Source organism: Clupea harengus, chromosome 21 (assembly GCF_900700415.2).
Source record: "Clupea harengus chromosome 21, Ch_v2.0.2, whole genome shotgun sequence".
Lineage (NCBI taxonomy): Eukaryota > Metazoa > Chordata > Actinopteri > Clupeiformes > Clupeidae > Clupea > Clupea harengus.
Window position 1 is genome coordinate 5,964,547 of NC_045172.1, and position 27,882 is coordinate 5,992,428.

At 44.4% G+C, this 27,882-nt stretch overlaps 2 protein-coding genes across 2 annotated transcripts; both read right to left on the reverse strand.

The window, feature by feature from the left end:
• Positions 1 to 1,068: 1,068 nt before the first annotated feature.
• helb (helicase (DNA) B) lies at positions 1,069 to 16,517 on the reverse strand. Its single transcript, XM_012818587.2, has 14 exons — positions 15,552 to 16,517; positions 13,366 to 13,728; positions 11,099 to 11,316; positions 7,760 to 8,887; positions 7,207 to 7,405; positions 6,012 to 6,153; positions 5,430 to 5,563; positions 5,085 to 5,169; positions 4,903 to 4,962; positions 4,247 to 4,535; positions 3,625 to 3,783; positions 2,800 to 3,354; positions 2,071 to 2,668; positions 1,069 to 1,521 (listed from the first exon to the last, which is right to left on the reverse strand). The coding sequence occupies exons 1-13, from the start codon at positions 15,763 to 15,765 to the stop codon at positions 2,117 to 2,119; spliced, it is 4,098 nt and encodes a 1,365-aa protein (XP_012674041.2). The 5' UTR covers positions 15,766 to 16,517; the 3' UTR covers positions 1,069 to 1,521; positions 2,071 to 2,116.
• An 86-nt stretch (positions 16,518 to 16,603) lies between these two features.
• irak3 (interleukin-1 receptor-associated kinase 3) lies at positions 16,604 to 27,505 on the reverse strand. Its single transcript, XM_031558469.2, has 13 exons — positions 26,919 to 27,505; positions 26,479 to 26,661; positions 24,419 to 24,471; positions 24,184 to 24,256; positions 23,680 to 23,831; positions 23,407 to 23,471; positions 22,375 to 22,489; positions 21,089 to 21,207; positions 20,044 to 20,242; positions 19,235 to 19,297; positions 18,463 to 18,630; positions 17,705 to 18,185; positions 16,604 to 17,191 (listed from the first exon to the last, which is right to left on the reverse strand). The coding sequence occupies exons 1-13, from the start codon at positions 27,064 to 27,066 to the stop codon at positions 17,067 to 17,069; spliced, it is 1,944 nt and encodes a 647-aa protein (XP_031414329.1). The 5' UTR covers positions 27,067 to 27,505; the 3' UTR covers positions 16,604 to 17,066.
• Between the last annotated feature and the right edge of the window lie 377 nt (positions 27,506 to 27,882).

The window sequence follows — 27,882 nt, forward strand, 5'->3', positions numbered from 1 at the left end:
TTGATTAAGAGATAACCTAAACCCAAATGCCACTTCATTAACGCAAAGAATTTAAATGTTTTTTTTTGTTGACACATTAATGCTACCCTCCATAATCAAGATGCCCTGTATAGAACTCAAACTGTTATAAATTAAAAACAAACCGATAAATGATGTCTTAATTTTAATGCTAATGTTTGCATGTAGCATCTCGGTCAAACTATACTTAATGACCAACACACTATGGCAGGCAGATATCTGCATTCCTGTTTCCATAGTCACTGACTTTGTTTCCTAATTACACCATATGGTGGCACAGATTCATTTTAGTGTGCATCATGATGCAATCATTTTTAGGTCCTTCTCCATCAAGAAAGTCATTAGCCATTTTGTTCCAATGTTGAATCTACAGAGTAAGAGCTCCACCTACAGGATAAGACTGGTACTGTTCACTCACTGATCAATCTCAATGGCCTGTGAGAAAGGCGTTACGCACTGAGAGGAAGACCCAAGGCAAGAATGACACCGGACTCATAACTTATTACCTGTGATAAACAATGTAAATGTTACTGCAAGTTAACATATAATTCTGGACTCAGGTCCAATCACCCCACTCCTACCTACTCCCTCACATACCTGATAGCAGAACCTGTGAAAGGTTAGGGCCCATGCCTGCAAGCAATACAACACCACACCTTTTCCCCTCAAGAGAGACTCATGGAGCACTCAAAGCGCTTTACAGATTAATGCCTCAGACACCGACCCATTCACACACCGATGGCAGAGACAATTATCTAAGGTGCCAACCTGCACATCAGGAGTGGTTGGGGGTTCAGTCTTGCTCAAGGACACTTCGACATTTGGTGAGGAGGAGTCGGGATTGAACTAGCAACCCTCTGATTGCTGAACTCCTCTACCTCCTGAACCACTACCGCCCCAGGTTTTGTCTTGCCAATCTAGAGGTAGGATTAATATTAGGTGGGTAATTAAGCAGAGGTTTAAACAGCGCCTCAGGCATTACATCACATGCATTCATCGAGACTAAATTCTCTCTCACAGCATCTTAACAAGTTGGACACAGACACTGGCTTTGTTCTTTTTAGTCTTTATATAGGCAGTACAATTCCTGGAGTTCTGTAGACCTTGTCCGTTTTTTACCTCCATCATTGGCTACCCTGCCTCTGAAACATTCACTTTTGTTTGTGACACCCAAAATATCAATTCACTTGTAAAAAAAGAAAAAATTTCCAGACCATTATTCTGAATTTCTGTAAACACATGAAAATACTTTTTATTAGTATAAAAAAGTCTTTCATATGAAAGGCACACGCAAAAGAGACATTGAGAGGCATATGCTGAGGCTGAACATCCCTCAGTGTCACTCAGATGAGAACGGGACCTTTGGCCGTCACCATATATACATCGAATAATGATTTGTGATCTTGCAGTTAGGGAATTGTCAGGGAATTGTCTGGCATCAAGGATGGGGAATGATTGAAATTAAGGCATCTGACCAAACCACTGGACACTCGAGGGGACCGTCTGAACAGGAGACAAAAACAGTCTATTAAAACACAGTTTACGGAGCAGACCGACTGTTCTTCATTAGTGTCATGTTTTCTGAAACTAACCAGGAGTCTCTATAAATCACTAGAACAACAGGTCTTAGCACAAAGTAATGCTATCTGAAGCTGAAAACTGTAAACGTAAATGGACTGCTTTTATACATCGCTTTTCTACTCTTTAGAGCACTCAAAGCGCTTTACAGTATAATGCCTCACACATCCACCCACATCTACGGCGGAAGCTACCACGCAAGGCACCAACCTTCACATCGGGAGCGGTTGGGGGTTCAGTGTTGCACTCAAGGACACTTCAACACATGGTCAGGAGGAGTCGGGGTCAAACTAGCAACCTATCTGATCGCTAAATGACTCTCTCCCTCCTGAACCACTGTCCTCCCTAATTGTATCACTTGACATGAGCTGCGACCCTCTATGGATCTGCAGGATACTGCTAGCATAAATGTACATCCATGACAGGTAGAAGTTAGCAAGACATTTCACAAGGGACAGGTTACAGCTCCCTCACCTGTAGTTCTGGAGGTCTCTGTGCTGTTACGTAGACTCTTTTGTTGTCAGTTGAACATCTCTTGGAGAACATCTGGCTCTTTGGAGAACTCAACTTCCAAACTGTCTGTCACAGAACTTCTATGAGGCATTGCTGAGGAGTCATCAACAAAACCCATAGGTGACCAGCTATATTCCTGAGTGAAAGCTAGATCATCCTGCAGGCAGGTCTCACTTGAGTTGGCCTCCTTGCAAGGTCCTCGGAATAATTTGGGATATTTAATGGCAGGAGGCACTGTGGTGTTGGACGTCTCCAGGCTAGAGTGCGGAGGCCTACCAAAGCCTGGGACTATCATGGAAGGAGAGGCCTCTTGAGGGTGGGCGCTGCTGGGCCCTGCTCCTCCCTCTCTCCCTTCCTCTTTGCATCTTGCCGCAGCAGCAAACCTCTCAGACAGCCCAACTCTGGGCCGGAATTTCATGACTGGACTCGGGGTGCCGGCGGCTGCGTCCTCTCCTGCCCTTCTAGAGAAGAGGTGCTTCACCACAGGGGCAGGGCTGGGGGAGTCTAACGTGAGCAGACGGAGACTCGACGCACCAGTAGGGGAGTCTTCAGAGGCCACCTAGAGGAAGAGAAAAAAAAGGTCAAAGCTCAAAACACAACCAACGCTAGCAACAGAACAGTAGTATCCAATGCAGTTTCCTAACAATACTGTAGCTAAACTCCTAGACTAGAAAGTGGGCCGTTTCTCACCTTGAGTTGTTTGGGTGGAGTGCTCCAGCCCTCAAAGCCACTGGCCCGTTTGCTGCCGACTGGACTTTGCTGAGGGCCACTAAGGACCCAGGAGGGTTTTTTTTCCTTGGCAACGGCTGTGTGGTCCTCTGTACCCTCCATAGGCGCTCCATACGCCTGACCATCACTTGTGTCCAAGTCCTGGTCCACACATTCCTTCTTGAGATCTCTTGGCACTGCAGAGGGCCCTGGGGTCTGGCTCAGAGTTTGCGAGGCCTGGAGAGGCCGAAAGCCTGGGGCTCCCTTAGAGGGGGTGCCCAGGCAGGCCTGCGTGAGGTAGGACTGACTCATTGGCTCCTCTTCTGCTGATCTCTGTTCTGCGACCAGCTCTCTGACTAGCTGGCTGAGTCTAGTGTTGCGTTTTCTGACGTACCCTTTGATTGCCCTCTCGATTTCGGCGTCCTCGGAGACGATGAAAACTCGCTTCTGGCCACGCGTGACAGCCGTGTACACATGCCGCCAGTCCTGAGCCACCCCACTGCCAACTACGTACACGATGGTTTCGGCTTCTGAACCCTGAACACACACACACACACACACACACACACACACACACACACACACACACACACACACACACACACACAATATCAGTGAATATAATGGCGCAACATGAGGTAAGACACAATGACAGAAAAGGGTAGAGGATCAATAAAAGGACATACGCCGTCTGATTCGTTAAACCCCTAGATGTGTGTGTGTGTGTGTGTGTGTGTGTGTGTGTGTGTGTGTGTGTGTGTGTGTGTGTGTGTGTGTGTGTGAACGTGAAATGTAAGAGTGTCCTACCTGGAAGGTGTGTATGGTTCGCGCCCAGGCATGCTGTATCCTGCAGAGTTTTTGCAGCTCCCTGAACAGCACACACAGCACCTTCCCTTGCCCGTCGTCCAGAGTTAGGTACCGCTTCTGGCTCCTCCTCCTGCTGCCCTCCTCCACCTTCGTCAAGTCCTGTCACGGAGCAGTATTTATGGCTCCCAAAAACCATGTGTTTTGCAACTGATTTGATGAACACTTAATTTAGGATTGACATGGTTGAACACACTGAACGCACATAAATCAGCGAGCAAATAAATGACCAAGAATGTCCCAGTGTGGTAATACCAAGGTGCATCCTGAATCTAGTTTTTCTTGTCTGTATGAGATTTACCAAACATTTGCTTTCATGCTTCACTCCCATGATGATTAAGATATGAAGACAATACATTAGCATCTTTACCATCACAATACAGTCCTGAAACATTTGGATTGCTAACAGTACCAAGATACATGAACCCATGGACGTTTGTAGGTATAGTTTGCCGTTATAACCCTATTTGCAGTTATAAATGTGAAGAATGTGAAGAAAATGGTCAGAAAGATATGCCTGAACAACCAATCAGACCCATGCCCCAAATGCCACCCTTTCTCCAACCTCTGTGATGTAGAAGATCTCTCCATTGCACAGGCGTTCTCTCTCAGGTTCCTTCTCCTCTTTCTTCTTCTTCTTCTCCTTCCGTTCTGCCCGCCCGTAACTGCTCCCCTCCTGAGGGTCAGAGGTCAGAGGGCCACCCTGTTGAGTTGGCACGGCGACGGCCGCCTGCTGCTCCGTCATCGGCGCCGCCCGAGTCCGCCCGAGCTCCTGGCTCCGGTCGGTGACATAGTTGTTCCTGGTGCAGCAGATTTTGTCCCCCACTTGAAAGTCCATCCTGTTCTTGTGGTTTCTGTGAGGAAGCCCAGGAGTGAGGAAGACAGTGATGTAGACCTCTGGTATACTACACCAAGGCTGCATAACAGAACTACCCGGGTCTAGCATTTTATATACTGAGAACAGGACAGGAGTAGTAAATTCCTAAAAGTCCTTATTTCTTACTTAACGAGTTCTATGAACTACAGCCAAAAATCAACAGTATGAATATATTTTTCCAGGAGTCCAAGATAACATCACTGGACACTCAAATACACTTCAGAAAATTGCATGATATTAATTTAAGCCTAGATTGACATCTGAAATATATATTTTGACAGTCTACAGTATAGTAATATTATTTTATAAACAAATGTAAAATGAAATATTGGCAAATGTCTTACTTGGTTGGGTGACCCACGTATTTCTTGCAACAAAGTTCGTTGATCAGAGCACAGTCCTTCCTGGAAATACACAACAGGTAATTTACTGAAAAATCTATTAATTTAACACATTTTTAACAGTGCACTCTGTACCAACTACAATCTAATAATTATACAGTATATATGCTTAAGGTCACATTTACCTCCTCAAAGCGATGAATTGGGAGTTTTTATGGTCTTGAAGCCCAGCACCGTGTCCAAGTAAAAGCGAAATGGCATCCTGAACAGCTGATCAGCAGAAGAAGAAGAAAACACAACAAGGTCCAGCTCAAACACAACACGGTCTGAATATCAGCCACCAAACCTGAACGACAACCTGGCAAACCAGAGGGTCTGGAAACATAATCCTCAATCCTCAAAAATCCTGTATACACTGATGATAACATCAGAACACTATTTTCTAGTCTTCGGATATGTTTTCTAAGATTACGAACCCCATCCAAGTAGCCTTATCTCTCCGTTTAGGGCAACAGACTGTACAGACTCACCACAGTCGTTGCTCCCCACCCGTACGTAGATGAATCTCCTGTCGGCAGCGGGCATCTCGTGGGAGGAGTCCAGGTCCACGACGGCATCAAAGTCCAGAGGGCGGAAGCAGCACTTCTTACCCATGTCTGCAATCCTACAACAGAGGAGGACACATCATGGAGTCCATGTCTGACACTCCCTCACCTCTCAGGGAGCAATCATGAGATGGGGCCGTTGGAGGTGCAGTCCGGGATTCTAGTCCAATACGCTTTTTTTGTGAAATTCTGTGAATTTCTCCTAACGGTTGGTCTTATAGTTGTCCTTTTTTTTTTGAGTGGGCTCTAAAATAATTCAAGGTTTTCGTACACGGTCCTGACTCTGTTAATGGTAAATAAAGTGGCTCGGACTGTGCCAATCAAAATATTGCTTCAAGAGCAGAGAAGTGAGGGGTGGAATCTGATTGGTGGTCGAGCTCGAATATCAACAACCTTTAGCAAGAATCACGGACTCTACCTTTAATATGGTGGTAAAGCTTGACATTTGTGTCCACCACAGACCACATACGGCCCCTTTAACCAGGCAGGAGACTCCAAGCTGCTTACTGTCCAGCGTTTTTGACAATGAGTTCAGACTCAGCGCGGTGGTTGGTTCTCATCTCGATGGACCAGTGCACTGTTCTCAGACTGACGAACAGGTCATACAGTGCGTTTCCCGGCTCAATGCTGGGTAGCTGGCGCACATCACCTGAACACACACACACACACACACACACACACACACACACAGTGAGACCAACAGTATGCCTGCTGACCATGCAAAAGAGGCCATAGTCCATAATCATGCTTAATCATGGACCATTTAAGCAAATACTATAATTTTCCACTAACTTTTACTAATTCATCAAGCTGACACTTGTATCCCCTGAAGTGCATAGTAAGGCATCCATTTTATCTATCCATATGTGTCGTCCCTGAGAGTCAAACATCTGTGCCTACATGACTACATAACTATTTTCCCCCTTGAAAGACAACAAATGCTGTATTAACCTTGAGAATGACTGTGATGCTGTGAATATTATGAGATGCTGTGAAGAACTACTGCAGTTTATTTCTAACCCACAAAAATGCGTTTCCTTGAAGCCACTCTAAAATAGTACAGAAAACAAGGGTGGCTTAGAAAGAGCTAGGCATCCCGATAAAACTGCAGGCATTTGTTAAATCAGGCCATTGATTTGTTGACAATTGTTTGCCCACAGATTGATTTCCAGTCTGTTTTTATCATTTCACTGACAGCTGAATTGAACGATTTGGCAACTCCTCTCTGAGGTTAAAGAATATTTCCAATCTGTTCCTGCTCCACCCAATTCCCACGCTCAGAACCCCACTAAAGTCAACCCACTGTTTAGAAGAGCTTAGACAGTCTCAATGGCTAAGGCCTGAGATCGAGAAATACTCTTCACCATGGATACCTCTGTAGCACCTCAACAAAAAACTGAAAACTGAAGGGAAAACTTTGGTTATTCTACATAGGCTAAGTTTATTTCACAAAGACAGATCAGTCTTTACAACCCCTCACAAAACACATCAATTTCGCTACCCAGGACAGTCACAAAAATAATAAAAATCTTTATATATATATATATAGTATATATATCGAATCTACTAATCTATACATAATCTATCAAGAATAGTTCATCTAAATTAATGAATTGCATGCTATATTATAGGATTTATAGGACTAAAGAATGATAAAAGAGTTCCCCTATTTTTCTTCCAGGTCAAAGGTTAGAGGGCTCACCGAGCAGGACCAACTTCTGGAGCCGGGCCTCTCCTGTGAGGATGGCCAGCAGCGAGTGGAGGATCTGCACGGACACCAGGCTGCCTTCGTCCACCACCAGCGCCCGCACCCCTCTGAACTTCCAGGGCGCCCCCTCCCCCGGGTCCTGTGTCTCGGTGGGCTTCTTGGCCTTCTTCCAGTGCATGTAGCTGAACAACACCTGTGGAGAAGGGAACAGAGAGAGGCAGAGCTACATCTCTGAGGTCTTCAGGTCTGGACATTGACAATCATGAGAGTTATTTTTCGCAAGGAAGACATGTGTTGGGAACTACTAGCTGAGGTCCAAATTATGACAAAGTGATCTATGATACACAGCTTATTTCTTACTAAAAATAAATGTAAGTTAAAGTTTTTTTTTTACTTTTTTTTATTATTATTTAAACCTCAGTCAACAAATGGGCTCAACCTGCATGATGTGAATGGGCAGAATGAGTGCTTGCATCTAACAAATGCAGTAACAGTCAGTCTGTCCATAATATCTCCTGACATGACTGAAGTCTCCTTCCTCTCCTACCTGGTGCATTGTGTACGCAGTGAAGCCCGTCCTCTTGGTCAGCAGCCCAGCCGCTCTGCCTGTGGGTGCTGTCAGAAGAACCTCAATCTTCTCTTCTTCCTCCTCGTCTTTTTTCTTCTTCTCCTCCTCTTCCTCCTGCTGCTGCTGCTGCTGCTGCTTGTTCTCTTCACCAACCTGAGGGTCAGTGTCGCTCACAGGCTGCGAGCCACCCGGGTCGTTCTGGTAGTCCTTGCAGGCTTTCTGGACTTCCTCCAGGTCCCGGTGGCGCTGTTGCATGGCGGCTTTAAACACCAGGCTGACCACCGTGGTCTTGCCGCAGCCGCCCTTACCACTGATCACCGTCACCGGGTTGGAGCAAATCATCTCGGCCGCCCGCACCTGATCGGGGTCCAGCTGTAACTCCACAGGCCGGTCCGGGGCAGGTTCCTCGGGTCCGGGAACCTCCTGGGTCGGGGTTGAGTGCGTAAGGTCAATGGTCACGTCCCGGGAGGAGCCGCCATCTGTGTGAACGGCTTGTGTGGACGTCTCCCCATTGGAGTACCCCAGGTCCTCCCTAGGTCCATTCCCAGCAACCCCTGCTCTGTCTTGGGGCATCTCCATAACCGTTACCGCCCCAGCCTCCTGCTCCGGGACAGCTGTACCATTCACCTGTCCTCCATGTTTGTTTATACCTGCCTCGGCTTGTGCCTCTGCCTCCGCCTGTGCCTCTGCCCGCGCCCTCAGCCTCTCCTCCTGTGCCTCCGTCAGCACCCGCCTGACGTCCAGCTCGATGCGCCACGGCGCAGTCCCACCCCGCGTAAGCAGCGCCAGCTTCTCCCCGATGCCCGTCTCGTAGGCATAGAGGTTCTGCAGCACCACCTTCTTGCCTTTCAGCACCACCACGCCCTCCTCCTTGAGGAACCGTACAGCCTCCCACACGGACAGCTCACGCAGCTCGGCGTGCATCAGATCCTCCAGGTCATGGAGATCCACGTACGTGCTGCCCGAGCGCTGGCACTGGCGCTTCAGCTGGTCGTACACCAGCAGCGCGTGCCGCTGCAACTCCGGAATGGTCTGGAACAGACCACACGCTTCAAAGGCCTCGAGACGAGCCTCGCAGCGGATTAAGTTCAGCTCCCTGTAGAGAATCTACACAAACACACACACAGAGAAAGAAGGAGAGACAGAGAACGAATGTAAGCTGTTTAAAACACTGGGACTGCTTTTACACACTCTATTGCCACTGTTGCTACTGGTTATGTTAAAAAGAAGAAGAAAGTTAATGTGCTGTTAAAGTAATGGTGAGGTAAAAGGCACTTTTTCCTTTGGTACACTAGGGGGAGCCGTTTGACCAAACCTTTCAGACATATGAAAGGTAAAAGAGTGGTCAGGATTCTGAGATTCATACTTGGTCAGGTTGTCCAAGATGTGGTGGGGTATTCCCTTAGGTTAACATACAGTTAAAACACATGCTGACCTCATTTATACAATGAAGGCTCATTTCTTCATTATCAATCACAATGTAAACCTGGGTTTTGAAGTAACTGCAACAAAAAGGCTTCAGTATATGAATAAGATATGAAACTCTCCCATCTGTCTCAAGTTGTCTTATTTCAAGGCCAGCGGCTGGTATTTCTTTAGTTTAGTTTTGTTCATTTCATTAATCAGAATAACACTTAAATTGCCCTTAAACTTATTTCTATCATCATCTTTGGAGAGTTTGTCTTGAGCTCTGTCAGAAATGTCCAAAGGAAGGACCTCTAATTTCGGGGAAACGTAAGGGTCCTTTAACGCTTGCTGAGCTCAAACGAACATCTCTCCAAAAGCCTGTGGTTTTAACACCTCTATCACATCCATGCTCAAACCCACACTTGTCTCCGGCACACATTTTCTCTCATCTCATGTGAGCAAACCACTTCCTCACATGATACAGAAAATAGACATGTTTGCGTCACTGTGAACCATTCAAACTGTTTCACAAGCATCCAATGTGTGTTCACAATTAGCTATTGGAACTGTAGTGCTATGCTATCAAAACTGTAGTGCTATGCTATTCTGACACTGTGAAGCTACTACCCCTAACCCTATCAGCAAAAAGCGGCTAAAGGAGAGGCAGCAACCGGGCCCAGAGTAGGCTATGTAAAGTGACGTTTATCACGTTATTATCTTCCTCCCAGACACAAGAGCTGCATGATGAAGTCAATGCCCCACATTTAATACTAAGGCCCAGCTTCTTTTGATGTGCAAAACTTGAACCTAAGCATTAATGACAGACGGGGTTAAGCACACAATCCATTACACAAGGCAAACCCCAGACTTCTCAAATCCTCTTTAAGCAGTTTAAAGGACTTCCCTCAAATAGACTGAAACAGGGAACTAATCTCTACCAGTGATTTCAACTGACAAATAATGAAACATGTCGTCATGGAAATGTGGGTAAATAAACTGCATTTTGTTTCCCATTTTCATAAACAAAATGACGATGAAATGAAAATCAATCGGGATCTGAAATATGAAACTCCATATTTGAGCCTCGTGACGCAGCACTGCAACTTCTTACTAAAGTGTTATTATTACCATTTGACGTGCCTACTTCCCCACAAGACCAGGTGTATGTAAATGACTGAGTGGGTGCTTTTATTAGCCCTAGATGTTTCTCTCTGATTTTCTATAACGCCTGCTGTAACTGGCTGAGAAACACTGCTGTATCAGTTCAGGGAGGAGTGGAAGAGATTTGTCTTTGCCTTATCCCATTGTGGCTGCCTGGATGCTCTCAGCGGGGTATGTGTAATATAACAAAAATGTTTTTTTTTCATCCGCATCTCTTAACCATCAACCAGAGGTCGAGTCCAAGGTCGAGTCCAAGATTCTGGTGAAAGGCTGTTGATATTTGAGCTTAGGAGCCAATCACATTACACCCCCTACCTTCTATGCTTCTAAAGCTTCTGCTTGATTGGCTGGAATTGTTTACGGCCTGGTCCAAGCCACTCTGTTTGTATCCTATTTGCAGCACCAAGACTGTAGGAAAGCCAACGTTTTACTGAGCGCACACACTGAACGGACAACTGAGGAGCAGCTCGCTGAATTTGACAGAAAATGTACTGGATTAGAACTGCAGACTCTCCCTTTGAGAGCTCTAGCCCGTGGTCTTTGTGCCTTGTTACTGAGGTGGAGGAGGTGATTTTTGTATCAGCCATGCAGTTAGTTTGACATCAGAGACTTTTGATTTGATCAGCTCCATCTACTGGCCCAAGACGTGTTACTAGTGTTCAGTGTACACTAATGACTGGCTTCAACCTAAAATGGATTCATACCCTCCATAGTTGAGCCTGTTATCTATTGCTTTATTGATGTACTTACAGAGTTGAAGCCCAGCTTCCACACATCTGTCTCAATGATCTCTTCTAGGCCTGCCAGCAGATCCTCTGCTAGTTCCACCTCAGCATGCTTCTCTGGGGCGTCCTTGTCCTTCTTCTTCCCCATCCCGAGGAGCTCCTTGAACTGCCGGGGCAGGAGGGTGGGCAGGTGCTTCATCACCAGAGGGTACAGTCTGGCAGCATGTACACACAAACCTGCACCTACAGGGGGCAGAGTAACGGTTGTCAGTTTCATCAGTGATCAAACACGTATCACTGCTTGTTTTTGTGTGACAAAAGCACTGTGGAACGTGATTAAAAAGAAAACAGACACATTATGTCTGACCAACAAAGAGTTCGTCCAAATGGGTCCATGTGACGTCCCCCGTGTAATGCACAATGAAATGAAAATGAAAATTTTGGAAAATGGACAGCAGGATTCCCTGTGTTTTTGATCAGCTCGTCAACCTGAACTAATGGTACCTATAGCGACCCCCAAAACAATCAGTCACACCGCCATCTGGTCATTTGGTTTAACTGATAAGCACATCCTGCATTACTTTTGCCTAGTCACCTTTGCCCTCAAACTCAACCTCTTTCCTCTCATGTAGCCACACAAGAGACCCCAGCATGATTGTGACTTCCAAACTTCTGTGCTGATGTCAATGGCCATTATATACAACTTAGAGTAAAGAGTTTTGTGTCATTGGTAATATTCTGGGTATCAAAGGTAATATTAAGGTATTGCTGAGAACCTGTGTAATGTCTACGGTTGCTGGGATGATAATATCATAATATCATATGCACTGCTCTCCGAACTAAAAATTATGGATTTGATCAACTGGTCTCTCAACGCAATTGACACCATCTTCTCGACGAGAAGCTTGGGTTCAGGGGAACCTGACTGTCCTGCCGGGACGTTCGCAGCTGGCTACTCGATGGACGCGTGGGAGAAGTGGCGAGTCGTGTGCCTAGCGGCCCTTTCCGTGGAGGACATTGAAGACATCTACCTATTCGGAACCATGATTACAGGCTTTTTGCTGATTGGATTAGGCGCTGCCCTGGTTTATCGAAAAATTCAAGAAACGGTGACAGCTGTCAAAAGCCCCGACATGATTGATGCGATGGGCAGAGCTGTTGGCACTCAGACTGTGGCTATACACCGCAATATGGATAACATCCTGGCGGCTATTAACCGCGATATTGATAACAACACGGAGAAGTTCACGGCTTTGCAAAGGAAATTGGATCGACTCTGAGACCTGAACGAAAAAGAGTACACGAGCAAATTGAATGCGGCTTCTCGCAACACCAAACAATCCCAATCGTATCTGCTTTCGGCCCCCTCAACCAGCACGGGCCTTGGCCAAGGCTGTTGCTGGAACAACAACTCCCCTGGAGAGCGCTGCAGTGAGACTCTCTTGCATTCCCTTCCCCCTTCCCACAGACACCTGTGGATTGTTGACTCTGTCTGGGACCTGATCAAGGCTGTCTCCATGGCAATGACATCCTGCGAACTGAGAATCTGACTGATTGTGGCCTAGGCGAAGGCGACAATCCAGGCCTACTCATACACGAACTTTCTACATACATACATACACATGTACATATTAAATACAGATATGCAATCACCCCCCTACGACCCCCATCCCACGCCTTCGCTTGCTTCGTACCCCCAGTGTGACAGGCGGGTCTGTGACCAGCGCCTTCTATGGCTGCAGGACCGGATGGCTGCTTGTTTGCGCTGGCTTACCTCCATCCCCCCACCCCCCTCCCCGTTGCAAGTCAAGAGTTTCTGTCATGTTGTAAAATGTATGTGCTTATGTGCTGAGGTGTTATTTTCCTGTTCTCACACTGTCCTCCTCTAGGAGCAGTCTGGGGGTTGCCTTTTTTTTTTTTCTCCTCCCCTCTCTTCATGTTATGCTGCAATTTTTCCCTCAACCTTGTCTTCCCGTCCTGTCTACCCCCTTGTCAGATGTATGTTTGTGTATATGTATGGACGGGTGGATTGCCATTTTCGCTAGTTTACTATGCGACAGGCTATGTTGCTGGTACTTGTGTACTTGTGCTGTAACAATAAAGGACTACTACTACTATCATCATAAGACAAATACAAGGCATATCTTAAATGGTGAACTTTGACAACAGCACGCCACAATAGATCACAATAGATCATCTAAACTAAAGTCTAAATCATGAGAGAGCTAAAGAGCCAACACACAGCTTTGCATGACGACATCCACAAGCAACCAGGCTTACTTGACCCCTTACCTGACTTGGAGACCAGACGCCTCATGTAATCTGCGGCTGTCTTGTGTTTCTCCACATTTTCAAACTCCTCCAGGAGCTCCGGCAGGGTGTCGAGCCCCACCTCTGTCCCCTCCGGCAGCCACTCCGTAAACTGGATGACGTGTTCTGGCGCCGCACCACACGCGGTCAGAAACTGGAACGCCAAGGAGCGGCTCTCCGCACCCTCCAGGTCCCTGCGAAGTGCATACGAGGGGAAACCCTGGAGGACCGCCCGGCCGTTCCTAGTGCGCCCCACCCGACAGGTGACCTCCCACCAGGGGTCCGTGAGGGGGAAGCGGCCATCCACCCGCAGGGTCCTGCCAGAGCCCAACACCAGGAAGTCAACTAGCGGAAAATCAGAACACAGGGCATGTCAGTTTAAAATGGCACACAAGAGTAGGACCAGTGCACATCTACCCCTAACACATGTGGCAAGTTGGGTCACAAGACCACAAGACTATTTCAGTTAGGCACACTGCTGATGTTTCAGATGATGGTACACATCCTTTAACATGTGCTATATACATTAGTTTTATTCCTGTCCCATATTCCCTTTGCTGTAGATCGACTTAAGTAAAGAATATCTTATCTTACCCCACTCTCCCCTACAATAAGGCACTTCAATTTCACATGTGGCATAAACAGGAAAAACAGCAGTAATTCAGTTCCCTCAACTGCAAGCTCCTATTGTGAAGATCAATTATGACATTGAGATCACCGCCGGACCTCGTGTCACCTCCGACGGCGTCTAATGTGGCGTTTCCCCTTGAGCCTGATGCTGTAGTAGGCCAATCCACCCATTTATTCCGGTTTCTTCTTATTTTTCTCCTCCGCCTCTTCCTTTTTATTTTCACAACCAAAAGACCAAGGGCTGACAACACCAGTGCAATTTGTAACTTTTTATCAGACATGTTCTCGATTAGAAGTAGCTCTATTACAAAACTGTCTGTGGTGAGCGAGAGTGGTGTGAAAATGATAAGCAACCGCTGCTTTGTTTATGGTTTGGTATGGACAGTTATTTCCCCTCACATAAGCGTAAGTGCTACTTGGCTGTTGGCTGTAGTCTTTGCGTGTGTACAAGTGCAACTTCTGGCCCAGACAAAGACATGAGGCACCCTAACAGTCAGCCTTTGTTGCCGCTAGTCTTCAGATGTCAGTTTGGTGTGTCCCTGGTTTAAAACAATTACACCAATTCACCTAGTTCACTGGCTACCTATTCATCTGTGCATTTAGCAATGTTTGTTAGGCTATTTGTTTGGGTAGTCCACACTATAACATTATTTAATTCCGCCATTGCGTTATGTTTTTGTGCGGTTTGCTTGTCGGTTTCTGTCTGTCTGTAAGCAGGATAAAGCAAAATTTACCAGCTCAATTATAATGAAACTTTGGAAGCTGTAGCATGGGCCAAGGAAGAAATCATGACATTTTTAAGCGGATTGACTCACGGGATGCCTCCACAAATTCAGCTTCACAATATCGCACTCCAAAGACCTAGAGAGTTTGTTGGAGCTTCATAATAACGGAAAAGACATAAAGACTTCTTTAGTGTGACACTCCACTTTGTTGTCACATATGTTGTGTCAGTGTGTCGGCTGTGTCAGTCAGATTGTCTGTAGCCTGTAATCTGCTGCATGAATCAAGGCTGCCAAAAACAAACATAAAATTGACAGATCATATGTAACAAGTCTGCAACAGGCTAGCTAGACAATAAAGGCATGAAGACATTTCTTGGGAACACAATAAGCTACACAGAAATTGCAGCGCGGTGGGTCAGGCTGGTGAAAGGCATGTTGCCAATCTACATCTTTCTATTTTCATTCAATTTGAATTATATATTTTTGCAGGGATTATTTCATGCTAGTTAAAAGGCACTGACTACAGACAATCTGACCGTTCGAACACTGACACAAAACAAAACAAAGTGAAGCGTCAGATTTGACTCCACATTTAAGAATCTGCGGCCGTGCACATCTCCAACAGAAGGGGGTATCAGCAAAACAATAAGCAGACATCACCAGTTAATGTTAACACGATAACCATTTAAACGGGAACACCTGTTCTGTATCTGACAAGAGCAGACAAGGGCACACAGATAACACAGACTTTCCATCTCGCGGTAATAACATGACAGACATGCATTGCATTCTAAGATGACTGTGTTATTTTACCCTCGAGTCGTGGTGGCACGGACGAATGAAACATGTGCCCTCCAGCAGACAAGCTTTCCATTTCACCCATGTCCAGAAACTCTGGATCGTCTTCCTCTTCCTCGTCCTCTTCGGGGTCCGAACCTTCATCTTGGTTCCTTTGCGCTTCTCGCTTAGGTGGTAAGATGTAGCCAACTAAAAGTGTACCACGCGGCGACGAGGTTACGTTTGACATGTCAATGAATCAGCTTAAGTTCTTGATGTAAATAAGTGTCAAGAGTAGCCCGCCACTTTTCCGAAGTCCGGCGCACAGCTGAGAGTGGAAGGTAAGAACCTCCGGTTCAGTGGAAGCTATGCTTATGTTGAGTTAAAAGTCTCCCACTGACACACACAAAAGTCCCCGCTTTCAAACTTGTCGCGCACATCATGCATGGTGGTGTTCCAGTGGACGCTATTCCGAGCACATGGTGTAGTGACAAAACTGATGTTATCTGTTATCATATGACTATAACTGTTACCATATGATCGCAATTGGTAAACCTCCTAAAAGAGCGCAACGATTATGTTTTGCTTGGAGAATGAAGCCATAGGGCTCCTCCATGTATCACTTATTCACGGCTAAATTATACTTTACGAGTATGAGGTACATTTCGTCATCAGAGGGTGTACGTTCGGCACTGTGCTGATGTCCGAGAACCCTCCACTTATGCTATGCTATCCACTACTGTACAAGAGCAACAACTGTACAATTGCGGTCTCATAGTGAACTACAAAGTATTACAAGAACAACTAGCAGTTTGGGCTTTGACATACAGAATTTGCGAACGGCAACATCTGGAGCACAAGGAGTGGAACGTAAACAAAACATCACCAGACAACATGGCCACCCGTTAAACTGGAACAGTGGTCTTATCTACGATGAAAAACCCTAGTATGTCATCCTGAGGGTGTGAAACAACAATGCCATAAACATCTAATCTCGTCACTATCTAAAGTGAGTTGACAACAGAGGAAGTCGGTTTATGGTCGACTAACTCCGCTACTGTTATCAAGAAAGTAGGCTTTCAGCCAAATTACATTTTCACCTGAATATAGGCTATTTATTACAAAAAGCAATAATATATGACAAAGGCAAATATTTTTGGACTACAAAATAAAACCACAAATATAGGAGAAATGTAATAATAAATACATTAAAACAATTCTGGTGTAATAAACAATATGGTAAAAACATATAAATGATTATAATTTTCTATTTGAAATGAGAACATCTGAATGACAAATATATAGCTTATTAATCAACATATATTTTTAACACATAACACAAAATAATGCCAAACAAAGAACCGTCTGAGTATGTGTCCCTAAATACGCAGACTTCTTTGTGGGTCTATTTTCTTCACACCATTATGTTATCATCAGGTATGAAGTCACTTGCCAGTCACCAGCTCTAAGATTTCAATGAAACACCTGAAATGACTGAGAAACTGTGGTTGGGTTTTGGTTGTTCATCCCAGAATAGGTGTGCTGGTTGGTTTACGGGGTGATGGACAGAAGCTCATCTGTGCACAGAAGGCCTTGGTTGTACTGGTGGATTTTGTTGCAGAGTCTTTGCTTGGCAGGGTTCTCCATGTAGCTCTCTGCTGGACCACCGGCCGCTCCTGAAGCAACAACAAGAGAGAGAGGAGCTCTCAAAAGTTAACACACACACAGAAATCGTTAATGAGATGCTAGCATACACAGCATGTACAGAATCACAATGTAAAGTCTGGTGAGAAATGTACAGGTAGTGCTACGAAGGCTGAAGATTTTGTTCTTCCCCTCACCTTACCACACAAAGCACAATAACGTGGCAAAAATGTGAATAAACATCCATAATAAAAAAAAAACATTTGCTGGGCTGGGCTGTATGTTTTCAGTGTTTAAGACATTTTACATTAATGCAGAGCCGAAATGATATTACAATACAACACTCTGCATGGCAGAATAGAACTTGTAAGTGGACTGTGTTTGAGTTCAACTAGCATGCTGCTAGACAGACACAGGCACTTTACACCTGGTCATCCAGACCACACAGCCGTCTGACGGACACTGATCCTCTATGTCTGGTCATCACGTTTGTGTTGTGCTGACATGACCATTGGTGAGGTGGATGGGTGGATGTTGAGACCTGCCTTGAGAGAAATGGGAGGGGAAGGGGCCGAAGTCGTTGGCTCTGCAGTCCTCACACTCTTGGACGTCCGTGTCCGGCGCACAGCTGCACTGCACGGGCCAGCTGCCATACAGGTCCAGCGCCGGCTCGCTTCCGCAGCCACCGTAGTCCGACTGCAGCGTGTGCACAGACACTGCAAGTGGCGATGGGAAAGAGGGGGCACGCTGCCGTCGACCGCCGCCACTACGGTCCGCGCAGCTCAGGAACGTAACCTCTGACTGGCTGCGTTCGCACGGGCCTGACTGCCCAGACGGGGAGGCAGAGTCTGGGAGGCTGTCGGGCCGCACGCCTGGCCAGGCACCCTGGGGAAGGCTGGATGTCTCGTCATCCTCCACTGGCAGGCTGGGAGAGTTTTTGGGGAGGATCATGCCGTCGTCCAGCGTGCGTGGCTGATCCTCGGGGGGGCAGGGGAGAGGCAGAAGCTGGCTCAGAGTCTGTAGCACCTGTGGGGCGAGTGGGACAGACTATTACACTTCCAGGCTTTGATCGGGCTGGCTGCCCTTCAACATTTTATTTATTTAGTGTTTCTTTATTTTTTCTCTGCATTTTTTGCTATGCAACTGTCCAATTTCTATTGAAGCTTTTATGTCCTGAATCATTTAAATATTTGGTGAACATCTTTTTCTTAAATGTTGTTGATGAACAAAATGTAACATGGTGACACTTGAACTCACTAAGAAGGGGCACACACACAAACAAACAAAAAACAAACATTATTACCATATCCATGGTTGGTCTGTTGCGGGCTTTGCTGGAGCTGCACTCCATCCCCAGCCTGAGGAGAGTCAGGGCCACAGCGTGGGGCCATGGGCCTGCCCTGGAGTCCAGGAATCTCCGGCAGGCGTCCACACCGCCCCCCTCCTCGGCCTCATCATCCAACATAGCCCTCTGCAGCAGAGACAGTACAACCAGAGGTTAGAGGGACGCTACACATGTGTGTTTGCAATGTGTGTGTATGTGTTTGCAATGTGTATGCATGGCTTGGTGTCTGTGTGTGTATGTGTGTGTGTATGTGTGTGTGTGTGTGTGTGTGTGTGTGTGTGTGTGTGTGTGTGTGTGTGTGTGTGTGTGTGTGTGTGTGTGTGTGTGTGTGTGTGTGTGTTTGTGTGTGTGTGTATCTGTATGTTTGTGTTTGTGTGTTAGTGTATGTTGGAGGTTATACTGTATGTACAATTTATAGAGGGAGATCACCCATCTTCACCCCATCTAACCTATTTCTGCATATAACAGTAACATCTGACAGACGTGCACTTATGCAAATTAATTATTAATGTACTCCCATCATTAATTGACTACTAAATGCATTTCCAAAACAGACATGCTTAAGCACACTCCTTAATCTCTATTGTTTTCTCATTTGTACCCTTTTCTTTCACCTCAATCAGTAGAATCATGTTGTCCAATAACACATCACTGGTGCTAACTTCTGAGATGCAGAAAAGACTTCTTTCTGTTGTGTGTTGGGAGCTCTTCCCTACAAGCTGTTACTCACCAGGGGTCTGTGTTTGGGCTTGTCCTGCGTGACCTTCTGTCCTGTCAGGGTCTCCAGCACCACCTACAGAAGCAACATCAGCACAAACCTCAGATAGGTACTTCATAGAAGAAGATTACTGAGTTATGTGGATAGTCACAGTGAGTTCATCTAGTAACACTTTGCCTTTGTAATGCTGGGTCAGATATCTAGGACATTTCATCCAGCATAGTCTTCCTGTAGCTCCACTGGTACTAGAGAAAGGGCTAACTTCACCTCAGTGATGTCTTTATATCCAAGGCAACTGTTAAACTCTATTAACATGTGCTTATTAACTTACCTACACTTGTGACTGAATAAAAGCATCTAAATGATAGATAGATGTAGACGGACTGATTCCAATATCTTGCTTTGTGTTTTCAGCTGAGTTTCATGAGGTTAAATCTACCCTGTGTGTTTCACATAGCAAAAGGTAACTGTATATCACATTGCATCCAGAGAAAATATACTAAAGCCACAGACAGCTGTTTTAGTTCAGGAATTTGTGTGTATACTTAGAACATTACAGTCCCATTTCAGTCATCCATTACATTAGCAGACATAAAAGTATACAATCATATCCATCGTGCCAATCCTGTATCACTAAATAAACACTCAGTAGTTTTTTTAACCAACTGCCAAAAAAACGCAGACATTAGTGAGTTTTAATCCAACAAATAGTGTGTAAAACAAGTAATCCGGTCACTTTTGCAATAGCCAAAAAAGTAGCTCTTGCTATTGTGTAGTATACTGCTAAAAACTTGTCAAAATAAAAGCCAGTGTGCACTCACCATGCCAAAGCTGTATACATCCAGTTTGACAGACAGCTTCCCATCTCTGATGTACTCCTCTGGGAGGTACCCCAGGTCGCCATGGATACTTGTCTTCATTGTGATAGTATAACTCTGATTAACTGAATGCGGTCTGAGGTGCGCCATCCCGAAGTTGGTTAGTTTCGGCTGAAGGTGTTCGTCCAGTAAAATATTGACGCTGCACACACACACACACACACACACACACACACACACACACACACACACACACACACACACACACACGAACAATTATACCTGATGCAGATACAGCTTGTATTATTTGCCATAGACCTTGATCAAGGAGCCTAGACTTTAAAGTTTGGCCAAGGTGCAAGAACAGTTAATGTTCTTCTCTACTTGAGACACGTGCTTTCAAAGGCCTCTGCTCTAAGGTCTATTAGGGAAGCATCTGTGAGAGCGAATGAACCAGTTCTGCGAGTGACAGAGGAGAACTAAAACTCACTCACATCCACAGTGTGAGCATCCTAAATACTGTGCCTAAATAGCTAAATCAAAACTAAAACTAAAAAGGAATAATACACAGAGGTCATGACAGAATAAAAAGACAGATATTCTGAGTTAGGACTCCATTTGTCCTCTGCTCTTCTAAGGCTTCTTCTCTGACAAACACCATCTAAATAACACAAATAAGTAGGAACTTAACTTAAATACATTGACTTCAAGGAGCACTGCAGAACCACTAGAACCTTAAACAGTGCCACCTCCTGAACTTGAAGCAGCACTGGCTCAAGAATAACGTGTAAATATATATCTCAAATATACTGTACATATCAAACAAATATCTCCAAAACTGCTACCACTACCACCTTAAGAAAATCTAGTAGTTACACCTCAGCCCAGAACCTAGAACAGCACCTGCTCAAGACTAACATCAATGTAATGCCCCTCAAGAACCTCCACCTGCAACTGTGCCGCCTCAAGCGCAGTATGGCATAGGTGGTGTACCTGCTGATGTTAGCACAGATGACGGCACAAGCGCAGTATGGCATAGGTGGTGTACCTGCTGATGTTAGCACAGATGACGGCACAAGGCTGTGAGCTATGCAGGTGGTGAACAGCTTTCGCGATGCCTCTAATGACTTCCAGGCGCTCTTGCCACGAGAGAGCTTTCCCAGCATCCTATGAGGCACAGATAATCAGAGGGTCAGGGGTTAGAGGTCAAGTGTCCAAAATCATAGTCCTATCATGAAAATGCTCAAGATAATATAAAGATACCATAGAGAGGTCAAGAATGCAATAATCAGTTATTTAAGAAACAACTGACAATTCAAAAAGTAGATTCATGAAATTCATGAAATAAATAATGACAATATATGGCAAGAGTAACATAGGGATGCATAGAGATGCCATAGAAGGTACGAGAAGATAGAGGGGAAGAATGCAATAAATCATTAAAGAAAACATCTCTGTACTTATCCAAACAAATAACCAAATATCTGTATACTTGCTTAAAACAATAATCAAAACACATAATGGGATTAACCAAGTCTGCTTGTGTGTACTTGAAATTTTAGAAACAAATCCATGCTAAAAAGCAATCCATTTATACACACAGGTAATGTTGGCATTGTGATGCCAAATTCATACCATTTAAATGAAGGCCCACTATCTTTTTCACACATGTATTGGCGGCTATTAGCTATTATATGACTTGGACAGCTCTCTTGGCCATTGTCTGTGATTTAGTCAAACGATGAAACTGCAACAATTACAAGCAGAAGAGAAACTGAACAAAACACACACACACACACACACACACACACACACATACACACGTGTGGGGTGCCCTGGTTACAGGGAATCTAAAATGAGAAGTGACCAAACTTCTTGATTAAAAGGGGATCTAAAAAGACATCTCAATGACGATATCACTACGTGACACGTGAAAAATCAAAAGCAGATTTTGAAATGCTGGTACTGCATTGTCACAAGTGACATTTCTCACCAGTTCTAAATGTCATGTACCTCAGGCCAAGCATCAACAAGATAAGGTAAGGTTAGGTTAGATAGGTTAGGCGTGAGGCTTTCGGCTCCAGTTTTGTTAAAACATTTTCGATTATACTACTGATAAAAGGAATTAATTGAATCATTTAAATAAACATGACACTTGCATAGACAGTTAAGAGACACTAGTTTAACCATGAGTTATATCCATTGCAACATCCACCACACCAAATCACAGGGCACTTCTTGCATTACATAACACGTACTACTCTTTACCTCCAACCTCCTATTGGGAAACAAGTCATGCGTCACACTACAGTACATAGCTATGATTCACTGTACCTGACTATGAAGTTTGTCATGAAGGGAGCCATTGGAAAGGAAAGGGTAAACCGCGATATGGCGATCCTCGTCGGAAAAACAACCATACATCTCCAGGATGTTAGGATGCTGGAAGCTGAAAGAGGGATAGGGTCAGAGTTCTGAGTTCATGATCAAGTCATCTCTGCGAGGTAAACCAGATGTACTGCACGTAGGGCTATATGTACCCAAAGTGTTCCGAGGGAGCCAACATGACAAAACCAACATTGAAGCCATCACAATGCACATCAGCACAGTATTTAGACTACTTGCTGTTAAGACACAGACACAGTAGCACCATAGTAGATCACATTCTCAAGTCTTTGAGACAAGAGAAAATCATACCACAGCACACATGACAGAGAATGGGAGTTAACAACTTAAGCACAGTTTTTCAGTACTTTTGTGTCATCTTAATTTTGCTAATGAAAAGGTAATTGAGAAATGTCTCAAAACAGTTAATGGTAAAAAGGAAAGCCTTTAATAAAAAAGCCTGTTCCACTATCAATTCAGAATTACTATACGAGCCATTTTGATGTTAGAGCATGTGTCCGAGGAAAATCATGAGGCTTTTGATGGGCTAAAACAATAACTGTTTATACCGCCTTTGATAAATTTGAACCAATCAAAGCGGTTCAGTTTGTCGCCCCTAGATGTGTACGCTATTGTCTTCAGTTGTCTTTTTTTTTTTTAAACACGCTATGGAAATAATGACATGAATGGAAACCCCCCAAAGCTAATAAGTTCGTAGAATAGAGTAACCAATATGGTGAAACGGCTCACTAACCCCAACCCTGAGGGATTGTGGTTTACCACAGTTTCAAAAGCATATCAGTTCATCAGACTACAGATCAGTAAATCAGCAGACGTTTAAGCAATATGACGTGAGGAAGAGTGGCGTTGGTCATGGATATCCCCCAAACAAGCATTGCCATGTGACAAATACTGTCACCCCACAGCCAATATGAGTCAGAGGGATTATAGGTGGAGGGTCTTGTCTCACGGGAAACTCACAGGTGAAGGACCTCCATCTCTCTGCGGAACTTCTCCCAGAGCACTTTCCACGAAGTGGTCTGCACCTGTGCATCATCATGGGTAAGAACAAATCATTAGGTCTGGCTCCATATCACATATTCTAGGATGTGTTATATTGGCAAAAGCCCCAAAAAGGTCCAGTACTTCCATGTTAAAATATGTTATTGGCCCACATATGAAAAGAATGGCCATCAAAGCTTCATAATACCAACAATACAATACAAAAACCAACAGCTTAAAAATGCGAGTGACCTGTTTGAAGACCTTCACAGTTAGGATTTCACTTCCTTTTGTTGCTCGATACACATCCGACCAGTCATCGCCACCTATTCTCTTGTCTTGGTGGAAATTTCCGGTTCCTTCTATAATGTCTGAAAAGGTGACATTTCGTCTGACCCCATTACCTGCAGCAAATTGAAATAAAAATCTTAATTTCCAAGAAATGTAGTCACCAAAGGAAATGTGGAATGAGACATGATGGGTAATTCCTGAAATATGGTGCCAAGGCAAATGCCAGAGTTGGCCCTCTAGAGAAAAAGGTTTGCCAGGAATTTTTTTTTGGTAAACGTCACTGAATCTAGTCAAACCCATTGTTCTGTAACAGACAGCCTTGCTGTGTGGCGCGGGCAATGTTCTCTGTCAATATGAGTGCCAAAGGTTGTATTTCACCTCTGGAAACATTTACATCCTTTTTGTTGGAATTTGATAGGTTGATTCGAATTTTAAAATGTGCATGTGTGCATTGCTTCTACATACCTGCTGTGATAACTGGATCTGAACTTAAACCACAAGACAGGCTTTCAGTGTGAGCCTCAGAATTAAATTTGGGCTAAAAAGAAACACATGTACTGGAGTTTATTATGGGAAGTTCTATGTATTATAGACAATGAATAAAGCATCAAAAGATGTTTGCGCTTATTGTAAAAGGATTTATATTTGCACAGGGAGTTTGATTCCCAGAATTTACAGTTTTCCAGAATTCAAATAATACCTTTTGGACTTCAAGGGACGGTGGAGGTGGCTTTGGAAGACGTTGATGGTGACCTGAATTCACAATATACACAATGTGTTAAAATGCAGTTCTCTCAGTTCTGTTTCATCATTGCTCTATTTGTAAATGTCACTACAACTTGTGTGCAGCTGTACATTGCACAAAGGCATCGGTCTATTTGTTGACACTAAAAATGGGAAGTTACACTTCCGAGGGGGTTATGTGTCATGCAAGAGCAGTCTCTGCACGACTGAATGTTGACACCAAATCATCATACAAGCGCCTGTGCAAATGTATTATCGCAAAATGCCGATCCATGGAGCCCCGAGCCTGGCGTAGTCTAGAACAGGGGTTCTCAAACTTTATGGGGCCAGGGACCCCTCAAAGGACAGAACATTTTCCGAGGACCCCCTCATAATCGCATCCCAAATTAAACCATATAGGCTTATACTGTAGCTATTTGTAATGTTATATGCTTTTGGACTCTTTTACTCAAAAATCATATAGTACTAATATCACAAGAGTTTTAGATAGTCATTTTATTACATTTGGCATTACTTGACAGTATGTAGGATAGATTTTTTAATTATATTTTTGTAAAATGTGCCAAGAAGCTAAATAATGTTTACCTTACATAAAAACATATTGATGGAAAAACATTTTTTATCAAAGCAGATTGTAGGGTTTTCCAACGGAGATGATTCTGAAGATTTATTTTTAACAAAGACATTAACAAACATGAAATATCCACCTAATGTTATCAAAAACTTGTATCCCCGACTGACATTCCGTACAAATCTCAGTACAAAAAATATGATTACCTCTTTTCAGTGGTGGTAATGTGTGTGTGTGCGTGTGTGTGTGATCAATGAGAAGGGTGTGCCTGTCTCTCAGCTCATAGGTTGTCCAGTCTAGTTTATTTGCCCGGTCTTGTTGTCACTGAACGATGGCAACCATTGGAAGCCAGATATCTGCTGTTGCTTTATAGCTGATGTGATGAGGACTTGTCTGTATTAGGGTTGTCACGAACACTTAACAAATGGCATTCATATTAGTATTAGCCTCCAGCAAGATTTTAATGAAAACTACATGGTGACATCATAGCATTGATTATACACGTATAGCGTTTTCTTTCTAGAGTTTAATTTTGACAATGAACTGGGCTACGTTCTTGCAGCCTATCTTTTAAAAAGGGCCTTCTGCAACGATAAACACGACCCGTACTGATGGAAGATTAAATACATTACTTTCAGATTATGGCAGTTAACATTACTAGCGTGAAAAATGCGGTTTAGTTACGTTAGCCACACTGCATTATGATCATTGTACTACACATTGTCAAAATTCTGTGATGGGAACATCGCTTGTCGCTAAACCAGGCTAAAACTACTAGTGTTAGGCTGTATATGGGTGAGCTTGGGGGTGTTCATGTTTATAATCACATTTGCTAACCTGTCGTTCTTTGAACTCTCTGAAAAGTTCGGGTGTCTGTCTGAGAGGTGCTTAGCCATATTTGACGTGTTGCCTCCCTTTGCCAGAGTGACTTTGAAGCATGTTTTGCAGATGGGTCTCTGTGTGTCGATGGGCTTTCCTTCACATTCTGCTTCGTATCCGAAGTACTTCCAGATCTTATTTCTGACATATTTTTTAATACAAGCCGAGGACGGTCGGCAAGAGCTCCTGCACATGAGGCCATGTCTCCCCTGAGATCACTCGCGGTGTGTGAGAGCTGGGAAGCCCCGCCCTTGCAGTCAATGCGTGCAGGCAGCCTGACAGGGAGCGGAACAGTGAGTGCGCTCTGATTGCGTGCTATTTTAATGAAGTACCTATACTAAAAATATGCAAATCCTTATCGTTTTTTACGTAAGGTTTCCGCGGTACCTTTCTAGTACCGGTACACCGTGCAACATTAGTCTATATGTTTTGTATACTGTATTGCAATAAATAAAAAATAAAAAAAATGAAAAAACCTTTGGAAGCCAAACTTTTTCGCGGACCCCCAGGCAAGGCGTCGCGGACCCCAGTTTGAGAACCACTGGTCTAGAAGAAACCGGCTTTACCTGGAGACTGGAAGAGGCTGAGCGCTCTCTGGTGGCCCATGTCCTCCAGCACCTGGAGAAGATCCCCGACCGTTTTGTTCTGCTGCGCCCAGGTCCACAGCAGCTCCTGTGTGGGGCTCTTTCCCGCGGCCTCCTTAATTTCTGTGCATCGCATATCCAGCCAGCTGGGCAAGATCCGCGCAGCTGTCATCAGGATACAACCTCGTGTTAAAAGGTAATTTAAAAAGAGCAGTATTTAAAGTAATCATCACAAGTTGTCGTAGGCTGAGGCTTAATCTAAGTATCCTATGCTAGATGGTCAAACAAGTAAACATAACCTACCTAAAAGCTTAGAGAAACAAGTACACGATACACATAGGCTAGTTTATAATTCGCATCAGCATACCAAGGCTACATCAAGAGACTTAACACACGACTGATAAGTTGAAGCCATCACTTACCCAAACCTTTCCACCCAAGAGTACCAATTCCGCTGTCCATAATCTTACATAACGTCTCGATTTGAGCAGGAGGAATGTCAAATAAAAGTACTGAGGGATCCGCATGTCCTGCCATCGTCACGTCCCGGTGTATATTGAATGAGGCCATACACCTTCGTTTTTCAACTTCTGATCGTTCTTCATGAGTGTGGTCTGCCGCTATTGCATAGTGTGGAAATACCCAAACCCCGCCCACTTCCCCAAGTTCAGCCTCTCTACAGACAGCATGCCTGTGAGTTCAACATCAACAGTTTAGACAAATGTTCGAATCTTAGTTTGGCTGTCCCTACTTTGGGTAAAAGCGAGTGTTATAAAAGCACTAAATGAGACTTAAAACTAGAAGTATAAAAACATTTAAACATGGTGAGAAGACAACACGAGGGTTAATAGTTTAAGGTGTGCTGTCAAGTTTACCAATACAAAACAAACTCTTTTGGAAAAAATACATTGTCTACATTGTCAAAGCCTGACACGGTATAGTCCTTTGCTAATCAAATGTCATTGAGAAATGTTATGCGTAGCCTATAGGTCGAACAGTTGATACAGACAGGAAGTGTATTGTGAAATGTCTTTGGAAATATTAAGTGCGCTATCAGGTCATTTGACATCTTTCCACTCGATGGCGCTAGAGTTGTTTTTATGGACCCACATCCTACATTATGTAGCTACAAAAGCTCTTTTTAGGTCAGGGAGATTGGCATTTCTCTTTACTCGAGTTAACTCGAGACTATACCGTCATCCAGTTTCATAGAAACAATGAAACACACACAACATTTATATTTATTAGCCATTTTATAAATTCCCTGACATCCCAACTCGGACTTTTCACAGATAATAACATTCGAATGTTTCATCGCGGAGTGATTTGTTATTAGTTGTGAAAAGTCCGAGTTGGGATGTCCTGGGGTTTTCCAACTCACGGAAC

What these genes read in the sequence shown, in the direction of transcription:
- helb (XM_012818587.2), bottom strand. Translation starts at nt 15,765, where the DNA reads ATGTCAAACGTAACCTCGTCGCCGCGTGGTACACTTTTAGTTGGCTAC. An exon ending in CCAGAAGTTGGTCCTGCTCG is followed by an intron (nt 6,154 to 7,206) that starts GTGAGCCCTCTA and finishes GTGTGTGTTCAG; the next exon opens with GTGATGTGCGCCAGCTACCC. An exon ending in CAATTCATCGCTTTGAGGAG is followed by an intron (nt 4,963 to 5,084) that starts GTAAATGTGACC and finishes GTGTATTTCCAG; the next exon opens with GAAGGACTGTGCTCTGATCA.
- irak3 (XM_031558469.2), bottom strand. Translation starts at nt 27,066, where the DNA reads ATGGCCTCATTCAATATACACCGGGACGTGACGATGGCAGGACATGCG. An exon ending in ATCTGTGCTAACATCAGCAG is followed by an intron (nt 20,243 to 21,088) that starts GTACACCACCTA and finishes GTGTGTGTGCAG; the next exon opens with CGTCAATATTTTACTGGACG. An exon ending in ATGTATACAGCTTTGGCATG is followed by an intron (nt 19,298 to 20,043) that starts GTGAGTGCACAC and finishes TTGCTTCTGTAG; the next exon opens with GTGGTGCTGGAGACCCTGAC.